The sequence below is a fragment of the Ooceraea biroi genome, chromosome 2 (genome assembly GCF_003672135.1).
Source record: "Ooceraea biroi isolate clonal line C1 chromosome 2, Obir_v5.4, whole genome shotgun sequence".
Classification (NCBI taxonomy): domain Eukaryota; kingdom Metazoa; phylum Arthropoda; class Insecta; order Hymenoptera; family Formicidae; genus Ooceraea; species Ooceraea biroi.
Window position 1 is genome coordinate 13279607 of NC_039507.1, and position 26447 is coordinate 13306053.

The 26447-nt window shown below is 46.4% G+C and overlaps 1 protein-coding gene and 1 long non-coding RNA gene across 2 annotated transcripts in view; both read right to left on the reverse strand.

Annotated features, from left to right (window-relative positions):
• LOC105282898 overlaps window positions 1-17505 on the reverse strand; it is a 102323-nt gene extending 84818 nt beyond the window's left edge. Inside the window, exon 1 of the mRNA XM_026975307.1 lies at window positions 17041-17505. Coding sequence (XP_026831108.1) covers window positions 17041-17116 — 76 coding nt within the window. The 5' untranslated portion in view covers window positions 17117-17505. The remainder of the gene's footprint in view (window positions 1-17040) is intronic.
• Window positions 3144-4628, reverse strand: LOC113563582. The gene is made up of 2 exons (XR_003407512.1): window positions 4586-4628; window positions 3144-4555 (listed from the first exon to the last, which is right to left on the reverse strand). It is a non-coding gene; the product is annotated as an uncharacterized LOC113563582 (long non-coding RNA).
• Window positions 17506-26447: the final 8942 nt, after the last annotated feature.

Sequence of the window (26447 nt, forward strand, 5' to 3'; positions counted from 1 at the left end):
AACCGCGAAAAGACCCGGTCCGGAACCCACCAGTAACAAATAAGGTATAACGAATCGCGCGAGAATAGTGGCATCTTTCTCGAAAAATATAATCCTATAATGAACAAATTCCCGCAATTGTTTATCTCGTAATCACCGCTAATCAGTCATTAGATCGCAACTGGATAAAAGTATGTTACGAGACCGAAGAGAAATAATATTCAAGAAATAATTTCGCGTTTATATTGGGTCATTAAGTATGAAACTTTACAAATGTAAAAGCGCCATCTTTAACATTTGTTATCTCAAATTTGGCGCCAGACGTCAGTATCAGGTTAGGTTAGTGTAATAGATGTATGTTCGCTCTTCAAATGTCATATTTGTTTGTTCAAATATCTTCATTAGTTTTATTGGTGGATTCTTTTTTATAGAACTATGGAAAAGTTCAGAATTCGTGTGATTTATGAATATGAGTTCCGCCGTGGAACCACAGTGTCGGAGACAGCTCGTAATATCAACGCTGTATTTGGTGAAGGTTCAACTACTAAAGCAACGGTGGGCAATTGGTTCAAAAACTTCAGAGATGGAGATTTCAGCCTCGCTAATGAGCCACGTGGAAGACCAAAGACGAAGGTGGATAATGATCACTTGAGAGCCGTAGTAGAGTCCGATCCATCTCAAAGTACACGTGAATTGGCATCGATATTCAATGTTTCTATACCCACCATATTGTTCATTTAGCTGCAATTGGTAAGATAAAGAAGTTGGACAAATGGGTCCCGCACGAATTGACCGATGCGCAGCAGGCGCAACGTCTAGAGGCTTCCCTTTCTTTGCTTTCCCGTCACAAAAATGAATCTTTTTTGAATCGAATTGTGACCTGCGATGAAAAGTAGATACTCTACGACAATCGTAAACGCTCACATCAGTGGTTGAACGCTGATGAACCACCGAGACATCACGCGAAACCCAACATTACACAGAAGAAGCTTATGGTGACTGTTTGGGGGTCCAGATCAGGTGTTATCTACTACAACTTTATGAAACCTGGTACATCGATAACGGCTGAAGTATATTGCAAGCAACTGGACGAAATGATGCAACAACTTGCTATTAAACAACCGAAATTGGTCAATCGGTCAATGCCAATCCTGTTGCATGATAATGCTCGACCGCACACTGCACGACTGACCGTGGCAAAGCTACAGGAGTTGGAATTGGAAACTCTCCGTCATCCACCATATTCACCAGATCTATCACCTACCGACTATCACTTCTTCCGGAATTTGGACAACTTCTTGGTGGGAAAATTCTTCAATTCTCAACAGGCAGTCGAAACAGCCTTCCGCGACTTCATCGATTCCCGTACTCCTGGCTTCTATAGTAGAGGCATAGATCAACTACCACTAAAATGGCAGAAGTGTGTAGATAACATGGGCGCATACTTCGATTGAAAATAAATCATGTCCATGTGCCAAAAAATGCAACAGTTTATGTTCTATTTGTAAAGTTTCATACTTAATGACCCAATATATGCTATTCAATCAGTTTTATATATTACGAAAGTACAATAAATACACATTGTTGTTACATAGTAAATTCAAAAAAAGAATGTACGAATCTACTGCTTCATCTCCATTTATACGTACATTATGATGTACATGCAACTTGTTCTTAACAATCGATGCTTGTCAATATCAGTAAATTTTACACATCGCCGCTGCTCCAGGTCTCTCGCGCGTTACAGCTGCCACTCGCGCGTCACCGCTGATAATGCGTTGTTCCAATTTTGCATTTCCACTAGTCCCAATAGCAAAGTGCCAAATGCAAGACAAATACCTCCTCGGCGAAGAAATCCGGCCGTCAAATATTCCAGTCATCACGTGGAAAGAACGATAATCCGACGCGCCCTGCGGCGTAAAGTTCCTCACCGACCGGGCGAATTTTCGAGCGTTTCTCTCGCGAGAGACCAAATATCCCCGGCGCATTTTGTCGATTCCGTAAAGGGTGTTCTTTTTTTCCGCTCGCGCGCTCGCCAGCCCTCGATGTTGACGTCCTCGGAAAGTCGCCGGAAATTCGTGGCTTGACGTTTTATCGAACGACGGGACTTACTTTATTGTAGCGGCTGCGGAAATACGAAGCGCGAACGAATAAAATCCAGCGAGCCGCGGCGCATTGAGGGAAAACTTCCCCATAGGAGATAAAACGTCTCTCGCCCGCTTGGCGTGCTTTTTGCCGATACGTACACGCGCCGACTGACGGGAAGGAAGACTTCCAAAGTTCGCGCCATTGTCTAAAGCGTTTAATCTGATACGACGGGCAAAGCGACGTTTTTACCGTGACGTCCGCCGCCATTGTCTAAACATGGATCAATTTGATGCCGCAAGAAATAACGAGGAATTACGTCGCTTCCGCTTCGATGGAAGCAATCTCGTTCATTATCGCGTTTAACGCTCACACCGCGATTACGTGTATTGGTATCCCGCTAGTTAGATTTCCGCGTAAACAGCAATATTGATATTGATATTTCCGCAAAACATTTTCTTGTAACTATTATATAATAAGGTAAATTAACTATTACATAACTTTTATGTAATAAAGAAAATTATGTAAAATAAAAAGAAACTATTATATAATAAAGGAAATTTATTACAATTTTTATTTAAAAAATCTATTTCTTTTATTACGCAAGCTGATTCCGTCGTTTATGAATAAGATATGCAGATGTTCTAATTTGATTTGATAGTAATTAAAGTACACCTCAGGCGAGTATAAAGTCTACTTGCCCAAGAAGCATTGAATAATGGTGTCTGATCCAAGCTTTCATTTTAATCTTACGGATGGCACGGTGAACGCAAATACGTAAAACATTTCATGCCTGGAAACGGGTATTCGGAGACTTCGACCAGTCGGTTGGAGGTATGCGATCCATGAAGTGAACGCGGTATCCTTGCTACCGAGAATTCGCTGTAGAATAACGCGGTGTAATTGAAGGCGAAAGTTGGACTTATACAAATTTTTTACTATAGTCGTACTCCGTTGAATAACTCGTAAAACGAAGAAAGGGGATATAGTTCTTAACATTCCCCATAGAAGGATTCCATCTAATGAGCCGTGGATACAAAGGATCCCGTTTCCTGCTGAAAAGCCCTCATTCGCTGAAATTTTTTCCGGGGAGCCACGTAAAGTGGGAGATGTAGGGGGTATTACCTGCGTCTAGCGCAAACTCCGCTCTGAAGGATCCAGCTTAATGATCCACGGCGATATCGCGGCGCGATCGCGACGTAATTATCCGTAAGATCAACAGATGCGTTAATTCGTCCAATTGGATTTTTGTGTACTCTCCATGAAATTTCGAAGTGGCAGCCCCGGTGTTCTATGAGAACGTTGAGAAGTTTGCGGACGAGTACGACTTGTCCTCCGAGTTCCCTGCGAAAGTAACTCGTTTCATCGACTCCGATTACAAAGTTGCTTAATGCGATTGGCGCAAACAGCGCAATTCTCGGCGGGATGTCCCGAGCACTTTGCAATTTACATTCACTTGTCTGGTTGACAAACGCGGAAAAAAAGCTCTCGTCTCACATTCGAATTGCGTGACGCACAGTTGGATTCCTCTTGGGATAATTGACGTGATTAGACGCGGTTACGAAACATGTTCATTTTTCAAACAACGATACAACGATTCAAACAAGGATACAAGATAAAGTTACGAATGTTTTAAAGTATGTACTTTATCCATATCGAAAGGTTAAAATTACACCAAAGGTGTCTTTGGAAATTATGCATTTTGAGATATACTGAGAACATTCCAAGATTTGAAGGCTGAAAATTCTCGGAAGAGAAAGCCATTTAAACAAGTCAAGTCATTAAATAAAAGCGCGCTTTAGTCGATGAAATTGCGAATTGTGGTTATACATCATCAAGTCCGAATAGAAGCTCGAAAGGAGTAATTTGTTCTGCGCGCGAAATTTCTCGCGAAAGGATTCGTGATTCATGGTTATAAAGTATTAAACTGACCCAGTTGGAGAACGCGTTTTGTTTGGCTCAAAGCTCCGAAAAATTACGCCACAGAAGTAATGGAAGAGGCATTAAAGATCTCAGAGAGAACCTGAAAAATAAAACACATGTTACAGAAATTTGTAGAATTAATGCGATTGAAAAATATTTTGTTGCCACGTGCGACTAATTCCAAGCTTTGCTACGTAAACCGTCTCTCAACAGTCTCGTTGATTATTTTAGCACTGTTCCGTTCCGCAGAAGAGGAAATGCATACGACATGCATCTCCTGGACCAGAGCCAATTTACGCAATATAGCATAATTGCGCGAAATTAAACTTGCATTAAAGTCCCCGCTGTAACCGGTATTTACGGGATTACGCGAAGGTAATTTGCAGGACTTTCTGCACGAGATTCGTTAGTGACGTACGTAAAAACTGCCGCATTATAATCGTCAGTTTTGTTTAAGGGCGCGATATCCCGTGTAAAAAAATTTATAGGGTCCTAAGTAGGACCCGATTCATTTTCCTCAATATTAATATGGCCCTAGAATGGTATGTAACAAATATTTTTTCGGGACCTTATAAGGGACAAATATTTTTTTCGGGACCTTATAAGGAAATAATAAAAAATATAATATCTAATCGGGCCACGATGTGGCAATGATAGGGCATCCCTTTTTAGGACATCCCTATTTATTCCTTATAGGGGCCTTTACTTTCATATTAGGCCCTAACAATTTTCTGCACGGGATACCGTAATTAAACATTACTAATACAAGTTATTTCTCTTTAATACAATGTAACACATTCACGTTTTATTATTTCTCGGTGGTTTCTTGTGAAACGTACGTCGTGCACAGGGAAGATAATTCAGAAAGGATTTTGATGTTTAATCCACAAACGGTTAACTTAAAGAAATACGACATCCGTCAGCATGCGGCAATGTTGCGATGCTCGATGATCAAAGGATGCCAGCCGGAATCGTAGAAACGTCCGTTAGTAGTATCGCTCTCTCGCAGATAAATCGTGCGACTTTGCTCCCCGTTACCAAAGAATAAATAATAATAAAAATAATAAATAAGATAATAAAATAAGATAAATAATAAAATAAATAAGATAATAAAATAATAAGATAATAAAAGAATAAGCGAACTTCCTCGTCTGGGATAACTCGAACTGTGAGCGAGACGGTTCCGTCTTTCCGGAGTAGCAATCCGTGCAATCAGCTATATCCGACAATGCAGTTTTACTACCAGTCTGACATTTATAGCGTGATACAAATAACTGTAAACTCATTGTTAAAAAAACGAAATTGACACGCTCCAATTTTTACTCAATTTTGTATTTTTTATTTTTGTTTTTATTGTTTTATTTTCGTTAAGAATTCTTAGTCGAAAAATCGATTAATTTACATTCCACAAAGTTACATTAAATAATATGAAAGTGAGTTTGAAATGTGGAACGGTAAACACGCGAGATAAAAGTATCCATGGAAGCTGGTCGCGTGATCGTTACGTTGTAAAAGATTAATGAGCGTTTGCGATGAAATTCGTGCACCGGAAATTGCGTGGAGTTTAAATTTTCATAGTTATAGGACAAATTATCACGCCGGAGATTCAATTAATTGACAAATTCAATCTGAACAGTCATTGCATAAATTATAACGACTGCATCCACTGGAGCTCGGCCTGAATTATGCCGCAGCAGATCTCCACTCCCCTCTCCCTCCCCATCGGCCGTTCTCCACCCCCGCTTTTTCCGCGATCTACCCGACGCGCTTCCGACGGTAACAAATAACACCTTCTTCTTCTGTTTCCGAGTTTCTTCGCTGAAATTTATTTCGACGGAGATGAGATGCAGGCCGTCGCGGTTCTTGCGAATTATTCTGCCTCGATTCGTAAGAAGATCGATTCCGCCCGCAGCTTCCAGCTCCGAAACGCGGCTAGCGAAGAGCGAAGGGGAGAGGAGGGCGCAAGCGGGAGGATTCGACGATCGTCGAGTTAACGAATTCAAATGAAAGGTAAGGACAGCCGGAGGAAGGGCGACAGTTTCCGAAAACAAAAAGACTGACGTCCTAGTCAGCCAGCCAAGCACGCGGCGAAGACCCTTTATTAAACGTAAGAGAGAGAGAGAGAGAAAGTGTGAGAGACAGACTTGCCGAGGGGTTGGCGAAACGACCGCATAAATTATGCTTATGAGCCATTTCGTGTGTTCTGCGCCGCCATTTTTAAATTATACTTTTAAATGTAGCCCGTAGGGCGCGGTGACCGGGACACCCTCTTCGGTTCATCCCTCGTCCCGTTCCTCGAGCGGCGGCTCGTACGTATTATCTCCAGCCGCGCTTTGGGGCGTGCTTCGTCGAGAATTTGTTCTTCACTTTGAAGACATTATTTTGTTAAGGGATTTCGTACTCTTATTGCCTCCATAATTGCCTCCATCGCCGAATAAATTTAATTAGGACGCCGTTGTCGCGAGGGTCGCCGACACTACTCGCCCGGTAAAGCGCTTGCTTTTTGACTCACATCAACAGACACACGACAATTGCGAGATCTACAAAGAGTTTCGCCAAAAGTTTCTTAAAAGACTCGAGGAATCAGATGATTACACAAACATGTGTAATCTTCCTTTCTCTAAGTACATCTTTGCTTTCTCTTAAGGGGATCCTGGAGTCGTCTGTATTACCAACGAAATGAGTGAGTTTTTTTAATAGATCTTTTCATTGGTTGCATAGAATGAAAAATCCTTTTGCACGATGAAAGAAATCCTTTTGCACGATATCAAGGAACTAATGCTCTTGTGCTCTGTTTTACTCTTGGTCACGATTTTACAGATGCACATATGCTCAAACTTTTTATTCCATTCTAATTGTTTTACTAGACTTTTGAAGTCTCTTTTTAAAGCTTCCTTATATTCTTTCCTTCTGTCTCTTTGCCAATAGCTACTCATTTTGTACATACAAACTGCACAACTTATATATTATAAGTATATTATCATACGAGACAAGCCACAAGTCGGTAATAAAACTGTAATTTTCGAAATTTTTTCCGTTTGTAACATAAAGTCCAGTCTATTGGCACGCATTTTTATGTATATTGTAATTATGGAAAAGGATTTGTTGTTTCATGCAACCAAAAAGAAGTTTGATTGGAATGAATTTCATGGTAAAACAGACGACTCCAGGATTCCCTGCCTAACATATTATTTTTTATCATTTACGCATTAAAAGTACATCGTTTTTGTTCCAGCAAAGTAGCCAGCAATAAAAACAGCTATGGGTCCTTCAACGTATAATGAAGAATAATAAATAACGTAAAAGCGTCCCGGCGACATTCATCGTCATGAAGAACAGCGGTGCTTACTGGACTCCGAATAAATCGCGCGACAAAAATCGGCAATGTATATCGCCCCGGCCACCAGAGTAGCTAGTTTCTTCCGCGCATGGAGCACGGAAATAACGTTTGTTATCGCAAGGGAAACCAGTGCTCCGCCAAGTACAGCCGGTGAGACGCTGGCTTGAGATACTGCGTACCCCGGGCGGGGTTAGCCCCAGCGCGCGTCCCCGGATGGAGTTCTCTTTTCTGGACTCACTTAATATCTTTCTTCTTTGCTATTCGCATTGCGTCTGTGCCCCGCCGTTAGGTTAAAACTATTTTTAAACCGTTTGTCACGTTTATCGGGACCGAGGGAGGACCAGCGGTACGGGGCGGTAAGGGTTGTTACGACAATAACGGGGAGTTGTTACGCAGCAGACGATTGTAACGATCAGTTAACAGTCCTATCCCTGCGCAATTGCCCTGCTCTTATCTTTCAAAGGTATATCTGTTTTACCTCAATGAATCTTTTTTAAAAGTTAAAAAGCGTTAGTTTCCACACAATTTCTTTTATCGTTTATCGAAAGCCGTAAATCGAAAGTTGGAGCTTGTCTCGACTTTAATGATTCCAATAAAATATATTCATTAAAATCACCCATGGAACACACGCGATAATTAATTCCGCGTTATCATTTTACCGTCAGATCAGAAAAATTCAGTTTTACAAGATTGCAGGGAGGAAAGTGACGCAACGAAGCAATTGACTGTATATCTCGACGCGATTGCGGCGAACCGCTCAATACATTCATGCATAAATTACGTAAGAGACGCGTAAGAATCTTGCGTCCATCGCAGTCTCGGTTGACCCGGCGCTCACGGCGGCGCTCTCGCAACGTTGAAGCAAATACCCGAGCTAGGCAGATTAATTATTTGCAGCTGGTCCGAGCATGGAAGCCCTTCTCCGTAATAACCGATGCGCGCCGTCGTTCTCCACGGCGTGGTCTCGAAGGCTTCTTAATAAACTTTGGTTCCCCACGTGCGTTAGCCAAAATCCTAGATCGATGTAAGCCCTGGGGCCATCGGGCAAGATTACGTATCTCGGCGGGGTAAGTGGCTTTCCAACAAAGACCGTGCAACCCCCGTGCGCGCGAGTATACGAAATATATTAAGACAACGCAAAGGAGGCATCCGAGGCGCTTGCCTCCAAATTTCCTCGCGCCGAGAATCTCACCGATACACCGCCAGTCTCCTCATCCTCCTCCCCCTGCGGATCTTAAACGATATCTGTTCAAAAGGGAATTTTGCTCCCGGGTGAGAGCAAACGCGGTCGCCTTTATTTATTAATCAGTATCGACGATAATGGTAACGATCTCGCTTTCAGCGCCGGACCGCTATGGATGCTTGATCATGTGCGACGTAATTGTATCTGATTGTTATCTCCCGGCGAGGGAAATGTTGTAACAGGAGATTGTTAATTGTGTTCGTGCCGGCAGTGGTGACGCTGAACGTTATTGGTGAGCGTTATTAAAGACGAGAACGCGAAAAAAAATTCCGTCGAGAGCGCACTCGGGTCATCAGCGGTGAAAATCCGTTCTGCAATGCGACGTTACTTGGATTGAAGTAGTTTTGCGTGTATCGCGTAATCCACCGCGCGCAATTCTCACGGACGCGCCATTTGGGAAAAATTAGCCGGACGTCGCGCCATAAATAATCCCCGTATCACGCGCAATAAAGTCGTAATAACTGCAAAAGCGCAGCGTTGAGGTATTCGATTAGGTGTTTCCACCCGGGGCGACGCATTCAGAAGGACGACTAAGCAAAAATGGCGCAACCGCTCCGGTGTAATCCCAACCCTCATCTCCGTGCATTCGCCCGGCCCGCAGCCGTCTCGTGCTTGCAAGGGCGATTAAACCGGTCCCATGGAATCCATTAAATGTATAAGGACAACCGTGGATACCCAAGAGATCCCGTATTCACGTCGAATTTCCTCGCGAGAGGATCTTGAGCCAAGAGGGAATGAGAGAGCGAGAGCGCGCGCGCGAGAGAGAGAGAGAGGGTGCATTTTCTACGGAGGGATTAAATAACTGGGGGGCGTAGTTGCATCGTGATTCGAGATTTTCTTTCCAATTAGGGCGAAAGTGAGACATTTGCGCAGCGGAACGACGAATACATGTGTGTGCGCGCGCGCAGCCTAATCAGTTTTAAAGCGGATAAATTTTTCACTCTCGACGAGCGCAGACGAAAAGTTTCGCCGTCCGAGAGCGTTTGTGGTTTACGTGTGCGTTTCGCCGAGCGAGTGGAAGCGAAGCGAAAGAGGTATCACAGCGATCCACGGTAATGGCCAACGCCTCGCAGTTCTTTGAGAAACTTTTGAGCCGAAGGTGAGTTGTCCTCCCTCCCACCCTCGTTCTTTCGCCCCGTCTTCGTTCGATCTCTTCTCTTTCACTACGCACGCCTCACTGCGATTCTCTTCTCGCCTCCTCATTCGATTCCGATCTTCTCTTGTTCTTCCGTTCGCCTCTGACCCTCCGAGATCACCACTCGTTTCCCTCTTGACCCACTCGTTCACCTGCTCCCCGTTTCTCTTCGTATCGAAGCCGTAACGGCTCTTTTATCGGCGGACCAATCTTTTGTCGCCACCGCGTCAAGTGCAATCGTTATAAAGGTGCGTTAAATGCGGTATAAAGCACTATTCTCGAACTTCTTTTTTGCTGGGACAATTGCGATACAAGTCGCGCTTGGCGTTTTACGGGTTACTTCTATTCTCGTATTCAGAAATAGGTGCACTTCGTCTTGATTGTAGCCAAATGAGTCTTCTGTGTTAAACGTAATCCTGATTTTTGCTTAATGTCGTTTAATTGTATCGGAGAACATTTATTTTGATTTCTCGTGATATTTTTCTAAAAGAGAATATTCTGTTTAGACAAATTTATTGATATTATAAATATTATAAAGTTACAATATCGATAATATCGAGATAAATAAATCTAACAACACGAAATTAATAATTCGTGTGAAATTATTAAAAATAATGAATATTACTTTGTTGTTACAAACATACTCAAGCGTTAAATTTATTTGACTGTGTTTTAATAATTCCAACCTATAATTTTAATTGCCATTATTATCATAAACACGTGTACAAAGCTCGCAACGCATGAGAAAATAAAAAAAGGCCTGTCGATTTATTGAAATACATGCAATTTTAAAATCGCGTGCTTCCGCTCACCCCGCCGTAATTTGAATCCGAAAGTGCGTGTCGTCAGGGGGCGGAGAGGTCAGAGGGACAGAGGACCAGACCGACCGTAATTACGCTATCAGAATTTTACAGTCGCCTATTGAAACAACGCGGCACGCTCCAATTAGCTATAAATCCGGTGTGATTCAATTCGATTAATCCGACCGGATTTGCGTTCGCGGCGCTCGCCGCGGCCGTTCGCGATCGCGAAAACAATTAAATCGGCTCGCTCGCCCCCCGCGAGATGTGACGTCCATCCGCGGGGATGACATCCGGGAACATGCCGGCGATTAACGCTCCGCAAGAGCCGACGACGATAATTCAGTTGAGCACGGCGCCGCCTCAGAACCGGACGGCGATCCTTAACGCGGCTCCGCCGCGCTGATGAAATTATCCTCCCCTTCCCCTCCGCCAACCCGCGGTGCCAACTCCGGGGGCTCTTTCCCGACCGTAAAAAGAAGCGTGTCCTGGCGCACGCGCCATCATTTTCTGGCTCCACGAGCCGCAAAAAGGGCGCATCGTTGGTCACACATGGCGCGTGGCCGAAAGCCGGCGTGGACGAACGCTGGACGAACGAATTTCAACGTGGACGATTCGGCCGACGACTGGCCCAACTCGCCCGACCGGAAACCGGAACGTATTTGCGGAATTACATCCGGAAGCGCTCACCCTCTCCGATCGACTTTCAATTTTATCCTTGTTTTTCGCTCGCCCTCGCGTTGCCTCTCCGCTCGTTCTTTCCTCGCGATCGTTCCAGATCGGCTGATCGCGGCGTTTTATAGGATAAATTCCAGCGTGCGGTGCTCCCGCGTCGATCTAATTTCCAAGCGATCATGAGCACTGCGTGACTCGGACGATTCGCGTAATTAAATGTTAAGTGGCGCGGACGTAACTTCGGACACGTCGAGATCTTGCCGAGAAGACAGCAGAAACAGCAGAGCGCGACGCTAACCGGAGCGACCGGGCGCATTACTTGCCTGTCATCCTCCATGATCCGCGTACCATCTTCTTTTCTCGTATTCAATTTTCAAGGAGGATCCGGCTCCCGTTTCGACACTCGGAAGCAGCGTATGGCGGCTGTGTTTTCAGGGTTTTCGTCATCACAAGCGGATGGTCATTTTAATTTCAGCGAGCGTGCTCGCGACGTGCTCGCGACGTAAAACCGACAGCGGGGTTGCCTTTATGCTTTGAACCCGGCAAATTGAAAATCAACGCGTGGAACGTAGTTCGTTTTCCAATTCATGGCAGCGACTAAGTTCGCGCTGATGGCACAAGGAGACGTACACGACTTGTTCTTGTCCGGGGAAATTGTACTTCACGGAAGGATACGGTCGTACGCGCCACCGGTTTCCCCGTAGAGAATTCCGGGCGCGGATTCTGATCACGTGCGCGCGAGCAATACAAGCGCGATGATACAAAACGACTCGAAGATGAAAGGACCACCGCGCTCAAGCGGAGGAGACACGACGCTCCGTCGTGTCCGGGCCAGCAACCAGGTTCGAAACAGAATAAAAGTAATATCCGAGGACGAGGGCGAGCGTCCGCGAGGACGTCTCCGTTCGGAGAAATCCTTTCCTCGTCGTTTCGGCCGCGCCGAGGAGAGCAACTCGAGAAAACTCGAGGAACAAAGGGGCATGACGACGACCGTGACGGGATGTAGACGGGACAATCGGGCCGAGGCGGAAGGCGATGAGGTCTTCGAATTGTGGACGGAAGTACCTTCTTCATTTCTGCATCCTTTGCATTCCGATTCAGAGGACAAAAAAAGGGAACGGAGAGAAGGAGAAGAAGGAGCAAGAGAGAGAGTACGGAACTCTCTGACGTCTCGTGGAAATCTTTCGGGCTGTCTGCCGCGGATTGCAGCCGGCTTGAGACGGCCGAGGGGATCAGAATGGAGAATCGCCCTCCCTCGGCACGAATCGAGGCACGACGAGTGGATAAAATGTTTGGCTTGCCGGATCATTATCGGACTGGCAATAGAGCCGGCGCTCCGCGTTCTTTAACGAGATCTTTCTCGTCTCGTTCAATCTTACTTTTTAACGTCCCGGATTCAATCGGGGATTGAAGGCTCGGGGAGAGACGAACGGATGGGGAGGAAAGCCGAGGTGAAGAGACCGCGCTAACAGAGGCGCGAACGAGGCATTGTGTTTATTATACGAGTGTGGATCGAGTTTGCTTAACGAAGAGTAAAGCTCACGTCGGATAACCGGGCGTCTCCGAGTTTATGTTCATTAACGCCGGGCGTAAACGATAAAGGCGGCGTTACTGGAAGTAATTGGTCAAAATTTGATCCACTGCCGCGAAAGAGAAGGAGTAGGAGGGAAGGATGGAGAGAGGAATGGAGGAAGAGAACGAGCGCGCGGTGCTTCTGCCGCTCCAACTGCAGCTGTCGCTACGGGGTGGAATAAAGGAGGGGAGGTTATTTAATAAGGTAATTAGAAGTAATGTCTGGCAGAACCGCGCGCCGAGTTTGTTCAGTCATTGGTGCTTAAATTGCAACGGATAATATAATAATCACGGACGAAAGTGCGAGCTGCTTCGCAATCGACGAGCACAAGATTATTTGTAATGGATCTGTGCTTGGCGTTTTTTTTTTGCACTTCCTCGAGAGCGAAAAATGGTTCATTTAGACGTGCATAAAGAAAATTGCCAATGTATCATCACTCATTTTTTTTCGCTCAGCTTCATTTGAGATATTCCGACGACGGGATGGTTAACATGCGCAGCAATCGATTAAGACTAAAGCGCAATTAGTAGATTAAAATTCATAGGGTTGGATAAGACGGAGCAGCTCGAGCAGCTTCCCTTTTAGTGCGCTTTTATACGGAATGAATTAAATCCATCCTACGTTTTGCAATGTAATAAGAAATGCAGGAGAACTTGGAGAGAACGAATATTTTTCATGTTACATTCTTACTTTTATAACATCGGCCGCCGACATTATGAGGCGCGTAAATTTCCATATTATCGAGCTTTTTATGCAAGTTATGAGAAATGCATTTTAATGGAGGTAGTATCACTCCCATCAACGGATTAAAACGTTATTCAAAGTCAGTAAGAGTTGAATGTTTCAATCGCAAACGTTCGCGCGTGCTCATTGCGCGAATTTCAACGTAAAAACTATACACGTTGCTGAGCAAACACAGCGTAATGAAACGGTGGCGCAGAAATTTAACAAATTTGAACAAATAATCATTTGACCGCTGATCACCAATCGAGATCAATTGACAATTTGTTATCAAACGATGTTAAAAATTTACATTGGATAATGAATCAATCTGTCACGTTTGATCGGTGCGAATCAATTTTGCTGGAGTCCATCGTCAGCTGAATCAGAAGTGAAATGATGAAATCGCGGGGAAACGTTTTTCAGAAATACTTAATGCTAATGCTGGAAAAATATAGTTACATTTGCATAAAACTAGAAATGATCTTCTCGACTTTTGAAATAACTGCCGCGTTGCGTTAACTTTGCACTGCCTGCTTCTCATTTGAACAACTGATAATAATTATGCATGACGCTTATGTAGATTTCAATGAAGACGCTAACTTTCCCTGTCTCGTGTAAAAATGTTTAACAATAGCGATAAAGTATGGGTGGGACCGCGCGACGCAACGGTGAATAAAGTTGTGAAAGATAACAGACGTTTTGCACTGAAACTGTTCGCGGAGTGAACGGAGTTTATAGAAGCATTTGAAAATATGGTGCACTCTCAGAAGCAAACACGCTCATTTCGAAAATACCCCAGTACCAGATAGAAATAAAGGAAAATTCCGAGGGTATTGTTCTTCGACGAGGATCTTACGTTTCATTCTCTCTCTCTCTCTCTCTCTCTCTCTCTCTCTCTTGCGGAATCAGGGTACGCTCGCAGGAAAACGTAGTTCCCTTCACAAAATGTGTGGGGATCGTGCATATGAAGATATCAAAATCAAATGAGACAGAGAGACAGATAAACAAAGAAAGAGAGAGCAGCGACAGCAAAAATCATCGTGCATGAAAATCTACCGTTCTAAAAGCAGCGCAAAGAGCCGTTCTAAAAGCGGCTTTCCGCGAAAGAAATAAATCAACTTGTCATCGGCGTATCCTAAACTATAGCATTTCCCCAATAAGAGAGAGTGCGGATTCAGGAGACGTGCGTTCGCGGAGAATGCTGCGTCATGGAGGTAAAGTATCTGCGAGAAGATGGCGAAAGAGGCGAGTGTATATCTCGGATATGTCTGCATTCCGGTGCACGTTCGCTACGATTTGTTCTATCTCGACTACTTCCTCTATTTTCTTGTCCTCTCTCCCTCTCTTTCTTCTTAAGGAATTTTCACGTATCTATTCGCCTTGTCGTTGCGCGGCGCAATCGTGCGGAAAAGCAGCGGTCCGGCGGAAGGGCGAATATTCTGTCGAGAAAATTTGTCTCATCGGAAACAACTGAGCTTTACAACGCAAAAATGGTAGCGTATCGCTTTCCCGAAAACTTCGCCAACACACTGAGCTGGATTCCGCGCTCGAGGAAATGAAAACTGCACGACGTGACTCTGGAAATCTTCCACCCCGACGTACGAACGTAATTATAATCTTACTAAACGCTCGGAGAAAGCACAGTGACAAGCGAACGTCTCAATGCTGTTTCCAGTCGACGAATATGTTCAGCGAATTGATATAAATTCTACCATAGAATTCTAGTATAGAATTCTATCCATAGAAATCCGAATTGGATTGATTATAAATTGATCACCTCATTTTTTCGATATATTTCATCAATACGTTAAATATTTTGGAATATTCACGAGCATGAACGTAACAATGTATGAAGCAAAATTATAACTTTTACATACACTGAATATTATAAAAAATTCGAAATATTTCTCTTAAAAAATAATAATCTCCTATTTTTTGCAGACCTTTTTGGTACTTGATTTTTCACGATAGTCTCGCTTCGATTAGTAGTCAGCATAGACGTACGTGCGCAGTATTTTAAATGTTTACGAACGTAAAAAGGTTGGAAATGGTTTCTCGATATCTCGAACAGTTTCGGAAGTTTTCGCCCCGTTACGCTTTTTGTCCCGGCGAATGCATGCATCACTCTCTTCTTTGGACGTGTGCAAAAACTCGCGCTTGCACAGACTCACTTACACTCACTTTAACTTACTCCATTAACCCTCCCGATTGTCACGAGGCAGTCGCTCTTACGCACCGTACCTTCTCTCAAGCGTGAGAAACTTTAACTCTAATCCGATTAGGCCTTCAATTCTATTCACTTGTCGTCATGTACACATGAAACTACGAGACAATACGCGAGCGGGAGTCTATGAGCATGTGCGTGTACGTGAATGCATGTAGTTATATTCTAAGAAAGATACTTGCTCTTAATGGGGCAGGAAAAGATTCGTTTAAGATGATTCACGTCCAAGGACAGGCTCTAATAAGGTCGTGCCCCGAAGAGTTCCTACCTAGTATGACCACTGCGAAGAGAGTACGATGACCTATTTCGACGAGACAAAATCAAAGTTTAGCGTGCTCGTCCGTGTGGTGGCCAATATAAAAAAATTGTTATTCCATAAGAGCCATCCTAAAGTGGCTCGCGTCCAAGATGTGAATCAGAGCAAATCGTTCGCGCTGCAATCTTTCCTGGTCCGCTTGAGAGGCACACCGGGTCGGGTTCAAGAAGAGCGCGAACACGAATCAGTTAAACGTTACTTATACAAGTCGCGTGAAACGAAGATCCACAGTGTTTTTGATCAATGAAGCCGAGCGCAAATAACAACGTAACTATGCGTTTCCTGTGACGCATGTAAATATAGAACAAAATTAGCGAATAGCGAATCGCAATGATGTTATCTCGTCGAGAACGTGATCTATCGGTTACAATCTCGATGATCTAAACGAGTCGAACTTGGTTGTAATGATGTCGTTTCTGCCGATCGTAGCGCGGTTGTAAACGGCCGGCCATTCCCCAGGATCGCAGGTATCCCGCGTCCTCTTCCGAATCGGCGGATCTCGGAACTTTATGAAGCAACGAGGCGGCCGGAGGAGGCGCAGAAGACCGAAAGCTCCCAACGACTCCTTTAACGACTGCAGGCCCAACTTAGTGGGAACTTAACCGTTTTATGTCTCTCCTTCTTGGTGCGATACGAAAGAGCAGACATCATCCTCCCCCGCTTTTACCCGTCGCTATCCAGTAATATAAACTATGGCCGATAGGACCGCGAAGGGTCTCCGAGCTTTTATCAAAGACGACGCTCCTCTTCTGCGCGGAGCGTTGCTCAAAGTACCCTTCGGTACTCTCAGCTTCGATATTGCTTGAGAAAACACATTTTCTCCCGATACCGCCACCATTACTTTCGCATTAATGATGAAACAGCGGCGGCAAAGATTCACTTTGAACGGGGACCCTGCCCCCCTCTCGAAGATTAGATGATTCGATGGAGAACGCGTTACCAGCGCGCTGCTCGGTAAAAGGACACGGAATCACTCTCGGAGCGTCCCTTCCTGCTGAACTTAGCACCGCGTGATGAAACTTACCCCCCACTATCAGCAGCAGGTGAAGCAGAGCACATCGCATTTTTCCGTGATACTTCCGACGAAAGTCTTTATCCATTTTTGCCGGAAGAACTGTGTGTCACTGTAACGTGCGCGCGTCTCTTCTCTGCTCTCCCTTCTACATATATTCCCGCTCCTCGATCGGTACCACGGTGCTTCCGTTTTCTCTTCGGTGTCTCATAGAAACCTACTCGCGCGAGCCGAGACGTGTCACGCCGCGGAGCGACATCGAAAATCGCGCGGGAAGATCGAGAAATCCGCACACGGACGAGCCTTCGCGCACGTTACGTATTCTTCGGTATTTTTCCGGTAGCGGTCGCTCGTTTCGGTCGTCGATCGGCCGTCGATCGGCGTCGCGTTCGAGATCGGCAAGACTAGCGGGCGACACGGGCAAGCACGCCACGCGGCCGCGATAGTTCCTGACTTGCAACTGACGAGGGATGCTGCACGAAGAGTTTGCGCCAGCTTCGCGCCCGCGCACAGAATCCTTATTCCCCTTCGCCCCCTGGTCGGTCGCAGTCAGTTAGTCAGTCTCTCTCTCCCGTCTCCCGCGCATCTCCGTTTATCCCGCGTTCTCTTCCGTCCACGCTCTCGCTCTCGTATCCTGGCACCCCTTCCCTGCTACCCCTCGTCCTGTCCCTGCTGTCTTCCTTCTCTTTCGGCGATATCAATCCCGCCCCTCTCCTCCTCGCTTTCGCGCACCCTCTTATTCCCGCCCCCGCGCTCACACGGGAACTTCTTTCTCTTTTATGCGGCCTTCTATCGTTGTAGTTGTCTTCTGACTCACTCGCCATTACAGTTTTTCCATCGCACGCTCGCTCCGTCCTTCCCGCGGCGCGACGCGTCTCCTCTCTTCCTTCCTTCCACTTCGTCCCTTCGCGCGCAGCCACGATCGCACTTCTATCCATCCTACGGATTTCTCTCTATCCCACACACCCACCCTCTATCCTCCTCCTCCCCCGACCCCCGACCACCCCACACTCTCCCCTCGTTTATCCGTCTTCCATCCCCCACCGCGATCGCACCCACCGTCTCCACCACATATCTAACCTCACGCGCATCCTTTCGGCGGCTGTATCTCAAACACTAAAGAGTTTCTTAGGAAATTGAATTGAATGCCACCCTCCCCCCCGTTTCTGTCTCTTCGACGGCCTCCCCCTTGCTCCCCCGGCGCGTCACCGTCTCCTCACCCATCGTTTCCGCGCTCTTCCTCTTCTTGCTTTCGGGGGTGACCTCATCTCGCGTCGTCCCTTTGCGATGTTCCCTTTTCCAACCCTGTCTCTTTCTTTCTATTTCCCTCCCCCTCTCTCTGCCTCTCTCTCTCTCTCATTTTATTTTCCTTCACCCTTTGCCTTTGCCATCTCGTTTACTCCAGCCCTCCGTGCCGTCCTCGTCCTCGTCTTCGTCGTCACCCTCTTCCCAAGAGTTTCCGCGAAACTGATTGTCTCGCCGTTAAGCGGCAATTTATATGTTAACAGGCTCGAATCGGTCGAGAGTCATGCATACGTTTAAGGAACGGGATTTCGCAGAGGAGGCTCGCATAACGAGGAAGGTGACGGCGCTGATAATGGCGCTACTACCCCCTCGCGCGCTGCACTAGAACAAATTGTTTGACCGCTGCTTTGCCTGCCGACCCGACGCGTCGTTGCAACGAGATCCCCGACGATTTCTTACGATCTCGTGATTACACGTATCCGCGTATAATTTCGTTGCGTTCCCATGACGCGACCTCGTTAGCAACGGAACAGACGTTAATTCCAAAGATGCGCATAGTACTGGATTACCACCTGCTCTGCGCGCTGTTTACGTTGGGTGCATGCTAAAAGCATGGATGGTGAATGGGATACAGGGGAGGCGCTTCATGAGTCAATTATCATAATCCACCGGCAAACCACGCGAGCTCCTATCCATCACGGCCAATTGCCGCGCGGACTTTTTATGGCTTTATTTTCAGCGGGGCCATAAAAGGAGTTGCTGGCTGCGCGAGGCAATTAGTTTGGTCCGCGAACTAACGCGCAACGACTGAATTTGTGTATAAAGTTAGCACTGAGAATCGCGCGCAGCCATGCGCGTTTCGGCGTGACAACAGTTCGGTTTAATATCCCGCGACGGCGCGCCGCGTTAAAGTAAACTTCGTGGTAAATCACGCCGCCCGGCATTCGTTTAACACTTAAATAGTCGTATGAATTTTCATGAGAGTTGGTACTCGCGACGTTGTACATTTTGCGAGAGTAACGAGAGTAACCCGCGTAACGAGAGCAAGCGTGGCATTATGTTAAGCAAGCTGATGCGAACGAAATGTGTCTTAATGGGAGCAAGGTACAGAGTAAAATCGTGCACCTGAACCATGTAATCACGTTCGATTATTACACCCTTACGAAGCCGTTTAATAAATGCTGCTTGGTAACCGCTTCTTGTATCGCTTACTAAATTTTTCACAGTGCATGCCTTAAATGCAGAGTAGGGTATAAGCCCTAATTGCATAAGCAGACAACAATGCAAGGAAGACCTGAAAGAAGGATCTCGCCGAGAGAGCGTCGCGTCGCGCGAAGCGAAAACAGCCGCGAGTTTTCTGAGCTCTCGCAAGCAAATCGCGGCTGCCACGTAAAAACGTAAGTGGCAACGGCGAAACGAGCGCTCGATGAATTCCCACTCGGCGCAATTATGCCGAAGAAAAGTTCCGCGCAAACGCGAAACGCAAGTCTCCCGGGGAAGTGTCGCAATTAAACTGTTTGATCGGCCCTTCGCTTGTTAACGGGCGCGCGCGGCTGTTTCACGCGGCGCGCAACACCGCGCCGCGATAATTAATATGGCATCGCGAAAGTCAACTCGTTACCTCGGACAACAGACGGACCGGGCTGCGTTACGTCCGGCTCTGTAATTTCACGGCATGACGAACGGTGACGGTCGTTCATCAGCGACGGTCGGCGCCGGCAACTCCGCGACTTCGTAATGCGTGGATCCGCAAATTTCATCAATGCGTCATACGTAACGAAGGATCGAACACTCGCCGCGCTCGAAATCGGACGCGAAGAGGTAGCCGGCGTGGGAAGGGAAGCGCGAGAGGGAAGGTGACCGACGAGGGGGTTAAAAGAGGAGACATCAGCATGCACGTAACTGTAACTTTAATGGGGGGGAAAATATGGTGACGGCCGGAGCGAGTTCTATCAGTCGGCTGACTCATTAGGATCACGACACGCGGCGAATTTTCCGCTTTTTCCAACGTTCTTCGCATTACGCGACGTTCCGATCGCCGCGCCGCGGCCGTTTCGGAGCTCGCACGCTGCCAGGCCACTCACGATGGTTTCGACGGCGCGAAAGCATCGACGCATTTGATTACCGAGGCATACTAAATTGACTCATGAATAATTCCTATCTATCTGTGTAAATTACTCGCGGCGAATCCCCGATGAAGATGACATAGCGGAATCAATATCGACGTTGGCGGCGTGGTCATTACCGTCCCTTTTTTACGGTGCACGTGTATAAACAGAAATCAAATAAAATAGAACTCGCGAGCCAATTCCGATGCAAGCCGCTGCCGCGATTTTATAATACTTGTTGCATTAGCCTTGCCTGAGGGAAGAACGAACGCTATAAACAATCAAACGAGCTTCCTCTGCGCTCCGACTCGCAAGCACAAATCATTTAGAATCAGCTTTACATGTATAAAAAGACAGTTGTGAAAATACAAACCCTTGTTCTCCCTCTCTCTCTCTCTCTCTCTCTTCTCTGTCTTCCTCTCTAGAGAGAGATTTGCTGATTCAACAACGGTGATGTATGTCGCACCTGAACAGCAAACTCTCGAGTAGCTACATCGCTGATATCGCCGGGAGAATGGCGTGTACGTGTATAAAGAGCGGGAGAAAGTTTAATTACTCCCATGCGAGAAGTTGCTCCCGTAAGTAACGTACACGATATGCTCTCGAACGTGCGGATCGATCGACCCCGCGCGCGGAATCCGGAGGGAGCTTGGCGCGTCACGGAAAAACCCGCATTTATATGCTTGAATTCAAGTGCCACGAGGTTGTCCGGCATCATCATCATGGAATATGATAGCACGAAAGTTTTCGACGATCGAGAAGGATCCCCGGCCAAAGTTGCGGCACGCGCGCGGGATCCCGAGTGATCCCAAGTGATCTGGCTTGACACGCTGCGCGCGCCGGGCGGAGTAAAATATTTATTGCGCCACGTTTGATGCGGCTCGCATAAAGTCGTGCGTGGCCGCGTCCCAATTTTCAGCTCAGTGAAATAAAGTTTGATCGCTCGAGCGACCTCAAGGGCAACACGCACGCGTAATTGAAAAGTTAAATATCTCCCGCGCGAGCGAGCGCGCTCGCTCGCGCTCGCGTGTAACATGTTCCGGCAACAAAGTTGCTAACAAATCGGCGAAATACCGGAATAATCGTGGAGCCGGGCTTGCGGCCCGCGTGGACAAGTTCCCGTTTTCGGGATTTAACTTTTCAACTTGACTCCACGTAACTTTGCTATCATCCGGAATAAAGTTGCGCGCGGCCGCGGCGTGCAGCACAACGGGGCGCGGCACGATTTCGTGCGGAATTAAAAACTGATCGGAATAATTGAGCGGAAATCAAGGGGACTAACATTTCTGCATTCACACGCGCGTACTCGCAGCGGATTCGGGAATTTATTACAACAATAATAAATAATTGCGCGATTTTCTGGAGCAAACTTGGCGCATGCAAATCTTGTTTTTTTCCTGATCTAACATTCGCGAGATGTCTCAAAAGCGGTTCTAAGCGCATGGAGAACTTCGGGAAGTTTGCATTGTTTTATAACAATTCCCATTTTCCAAGAGAGGGAGAGAGAGTGAGAGAGTGAGGGGGGGAGGGGGAGAAAACGCGTCACGAACAGAATCAAGAGGCATACGAGCACATATAATTAGAAAGTTAAATTACTGGTACGGCAAATGTTATTCTCGTATGCGGACTGTGCGACACGAGGCGAGGCCACGTCGCTTCTGCATCCTAAATTGTGCGATTTACCTAAAGCGTTCCATTATTACCGCACGTTGCAGCGGTTAGGAGATACTCGGTGACGCGTAAAATAGGGCTGGACGTAATTCAGGAAATTACTTGGCCTCGGAGAGGCCGCGGGTATCGTTTCGCGTCCAGTAAGTACTTTACGCCATAAATAATTTCTTTCGAGAAACGTCAGGTCTACTGACAGTTGGATGTTGATACAGTGACTTGATGAAGTAACTTGCGACTGTGGTATCACAAATTATGTCGTACAGATTAAATAATGTAAAAGTAATCGACAGAAAGAGAGAGAGTTGGCTGGTTACGCGACAAAAAGTAATCATAGCGTCGAAACTCAAGCATGTATAGTGAAGCCAGAATGAAGCCAGATTGCGTCCTTGACATGCCGGGCGTGCGTACTACCACTGAAACCCTGAAATGTTACATCGCGGCGGAAATACAGGGCGGAGAGAGAGAAAGAGAGAGAAAGGTAAAAAGTCAAGGGGTAATAATAACAAATTAAATTCTGCCGTTGTCATAGCGGTATTCACCAGGCGGATGAGTATAAAGCTCGCAAAGTTATATCGCTGCTATGCAAGATGTTAGACCCCGTGTACGTAACATTTGCGACATGTTTCTGAGAAGAGAAAGCAAGAGAGAGCGGAATCGCCTCTCGACGGAGATAGTGTCTGACGGGAATCGCCGGGGGACGGTACGAGCGGGGGGGGGGTGATACGGTAGTGGGTCACGTCACCTTTATATCCGGGGGTGCGGTGGTCAAATTGACCCTTAAACATTAACTCCGCCAGGTTTATGTCCGCCCCACGGTTTCAGCGAAGTAATACTCTCAACTTTTAACGGCTCGGCTACCCCGATGGTGTTCTCGCGTCCCGTCTCTTTTCACCCTTTCCCCCCGCCAGCCGCGCCCTTCGCCGACCTGCGTCGCCACGTCGAGACCGAATAACTATCTCGACGATTAGCACCGCAACAATCCCATACGTTAGTGGTAGTGGAAGAAAGAGAGAGAGAGAGAGAGAGAGAGAGAAGCGGTGGTGGAAGAGAGAGACTCTTCCGCGGGATATTGTGATTTTTCTCTCGCTGTGGAGCGAAATTCATCCCTGCGCGAGAAGTAAGCAGCGCCATCGCGAATAATGCAACACACCATGAGGGGATTTTCATCCCCGTTCTCCAACAGCGCGCGCACGCGATCTCGTCGCAGCGCGGATTAAAAGCACGGAAATTATATGCGTAGGAAATTATTTATATGTTATACAGAGTGTTTGCAAGAGATCCGTGTTCATCTTTAACGAAGGTTTATTTCTCGGTGAGGTTCGTACCGAAAACACCGAAAAATTAATCATTCGCGCGAACCAATCTCCGGAATTAATTACTATGGAATACTTTATCGTTTAATTTCTTTATTATTGTGCAATTTTTGATTTGTTTTAGCAGATTCGTGAGTTGAGAGCAAACTGCGAAGGCATCCAGCCTCGAAAATGAACATTTTTGTGGCAGAAATTCTTGTGTCGCTCTTTCCCGGTATACTCGATATGGGTCCATTGATTTTCAATCTATCGTGCCATTAAAGATTGATGGAGCAGTAACGAGACACCCTGTATACTTTAAACCGGTAATCGGATTAGATACTAAGCGGTATTTTCAACTGCGTGACATGCTGAACTCTACTGGCAACGGTATTTTAAAGCTACGTATCGTTAATCCTCCCTTTGATGCGTTTCTCGATGTATTATTTTACGTATTTTACGTAGAGAACAAGTATGGTCATAAACAAAATATCAGATCCGTTTAATATCGAGAAATTTACAATATGAGAACACGCGGGTGCGTGAAACCGGATAAAAACGATAAATATGTGCATGTGCAACTCGGTTTAAATACTGTAAAAACAAAAACAATTTCAGGCACATAATTTTATTTACGATTTCGTCACATACATCGATATATCGATCGCAGTCGCTCGCGCGGTTAGAACCGCGAGCGTTCCTCAATCTCGACTCACTTCTTGCGACCGTGCCGTCCATCTCCGCGCCACAAAACACGCGACTCGGTCTTCTTTCTCCATTTCTTTTTTTCTTTTTGCTACTCATATCAAAGATTATGTTGAAAGTTACGGCGTCACATATCATCCGCCATTATCGATTAATCTCAACAAATTCGCCGTTATTGCGCCCGTCCGCGTTTATCGACACTTATCGCGCGGCGGCGCCTCAGCGGGGCAGTGTACTTCAGGTGTTATTAAAGAACATATTTTTCCGTCTTTATCGGATTTTGATCTAATTTTTATGGCGCTTCGTCTCTCGGGAGAGAGAGAGAGAGCGAGCGCGCCGGAGGGTTCGGGGGCCGTTCGAGCGGAATTTAACGCAATTCTGCGTTTAATCCGAACTTTCAAAGCTGTTAACGAGGACTGGCCGCATGTCCCATCCGCTCACCCCCTTTCACCCTTTGGCCTGCTCGCTCCCATGCTCTTCCTCCTCGCGCTGCTCGTACGCGCGCGTGTGCGCGTGCGTACGTGCCCTCGAAAACCCTCCGGTACGTACACGAGGGGGTAACATGCAGCCGGAGCACTTATGGTGCTTGCACGCCGAACGTATTCCGCTCTATTACTATTAGTTTTGGGAGGGGGGAGGCTGTAACTTATGCAAGATTAAGTAAAGTTGCCCGAGCATGCCAGTTCGGCGAAGTTTGACGTCCATTAGGGCATTATTGCAACGATAAGATGAATCGACAGTCGATATTATCTATGTCTATTAACTGATATTACTGCATGTGGGTGGGCGCTTATCTACGCGCCCGGGAGATACGGGTTTTGTTTGATGTGGTTTAAGTCACTCTCCCTCTCGTAACTTGCATGATTCGGGTACGGCGGGACAAGATTTCCCTTCGGCGTAACAGCCCCGCAATTCGGAAAAACGATTGTACCAAATAAGCTTCGACTTGTTCCGTGTGTATCCGTGACGTCGCGCGAGAGTGACACTTCTTTCTGAAATTTTCACAAATTATTACCAACGAGTTAATGATTTCAATTTAGAACTCTCGCGTTATGTTATTCTCCGTTTAATTTTCTAACAGCGAAATATCTATACCATGTTCACGTAGATGCTCTATTTTTATAATAAAACAAGCTCTTTTCAAATGTTGCACGCTATTTTGCTATCGAACAGGCACTCGCTGGATATCTCGCTAAAAAGCTCACGGCAGTATATTTATACTCTCGTCGCGCGATTCAAATACGAAATCTTCGTCCAGCCGAAAAATCAGCGGCCGGAGCCGAGCTTAATTGAATTCTTCGTTTAGCCGGACCTTTTAAAGCTGTTAGCAGCGACCGGTTGAGTGGCGCGCATTCTCTGTTCGTGCTTGTAAAATGCATATCCACACAAATGGACAGTGATGATGTAAACGCAGCGAGGGCACTTATATACGGTGCACGTACCGCGTACGTACCCTACTCTGTTACTGCTAATTCGGACCTGCAGCAGTACAGCACAAGATAATGTAAAATTAACCCGCGAACGCGGTGGCCCGCCATATTTTGATGTTGTTTAGCAACGAGGGAACTACGCGCGTATTCCTCATCGTGATCGAATCGCCAAAGTAGGCGAAACGGGGAGCTAAAACGCTCGAAAAAAGTATAACGTCGCCGAATTGAACGTGCCATAAACATACGAGACGTAAATTAAAAAAAAATGAAACAATTCAAATATAGAGATGTGCCACGTCGCCTCCATTGTCCCGCACGAATGAATAAATGTTCCTGAGCGAAGGAGCGATAAAGACGCGGCGGCCGAGTATTGAATAAGAATGTAAGCGACGTCTCATTCCACGGCGCGGTTAATTACAAAGCGGGGAATCATCCTATCTTTTAACGACGAAAGTTCGAGGCACGGAAAACAGGCGACGAAATGGCGTTCTCAGAGACGAGGTACGCTTCAATTAGTTGGTGTATATGCAGGTCCTTTGCCTTTAGACGGTGATCTACTTGGAAACCACGAGCTGGCTTTATATACTGTTATTCCGGGGGGGTTGGCAAGGGGGCGAGGGTTCCGCGACGTTGCTTGCAAGCAAATTGAAACGACGCTGTTATTCGTTACCGGGGCGGTTAACGGGTGGGAGCTCGGGAGAGAGAGCATTGATCCCGAGGGAGATGTTACTTTTCGAAAGAATTTTCGCCCACGAGCGCGTCCCGCCGCGCGATACCGCGCCCGAATGCAAATTTCGGATAATTCAGTTTTAAGCACGACGTTAAGGGGCTTCGTTAGAGGCGGGACTTCTGTAATTAATTCGCGCGAGAACGTTCTCTTTATGACCCTTCCTCCTCCCTTCGATTTGATGCAATCCGCGCCGCGACGCCGACGTGTGAAACGCCGCCACTGTGAGATCTTCGCGGAT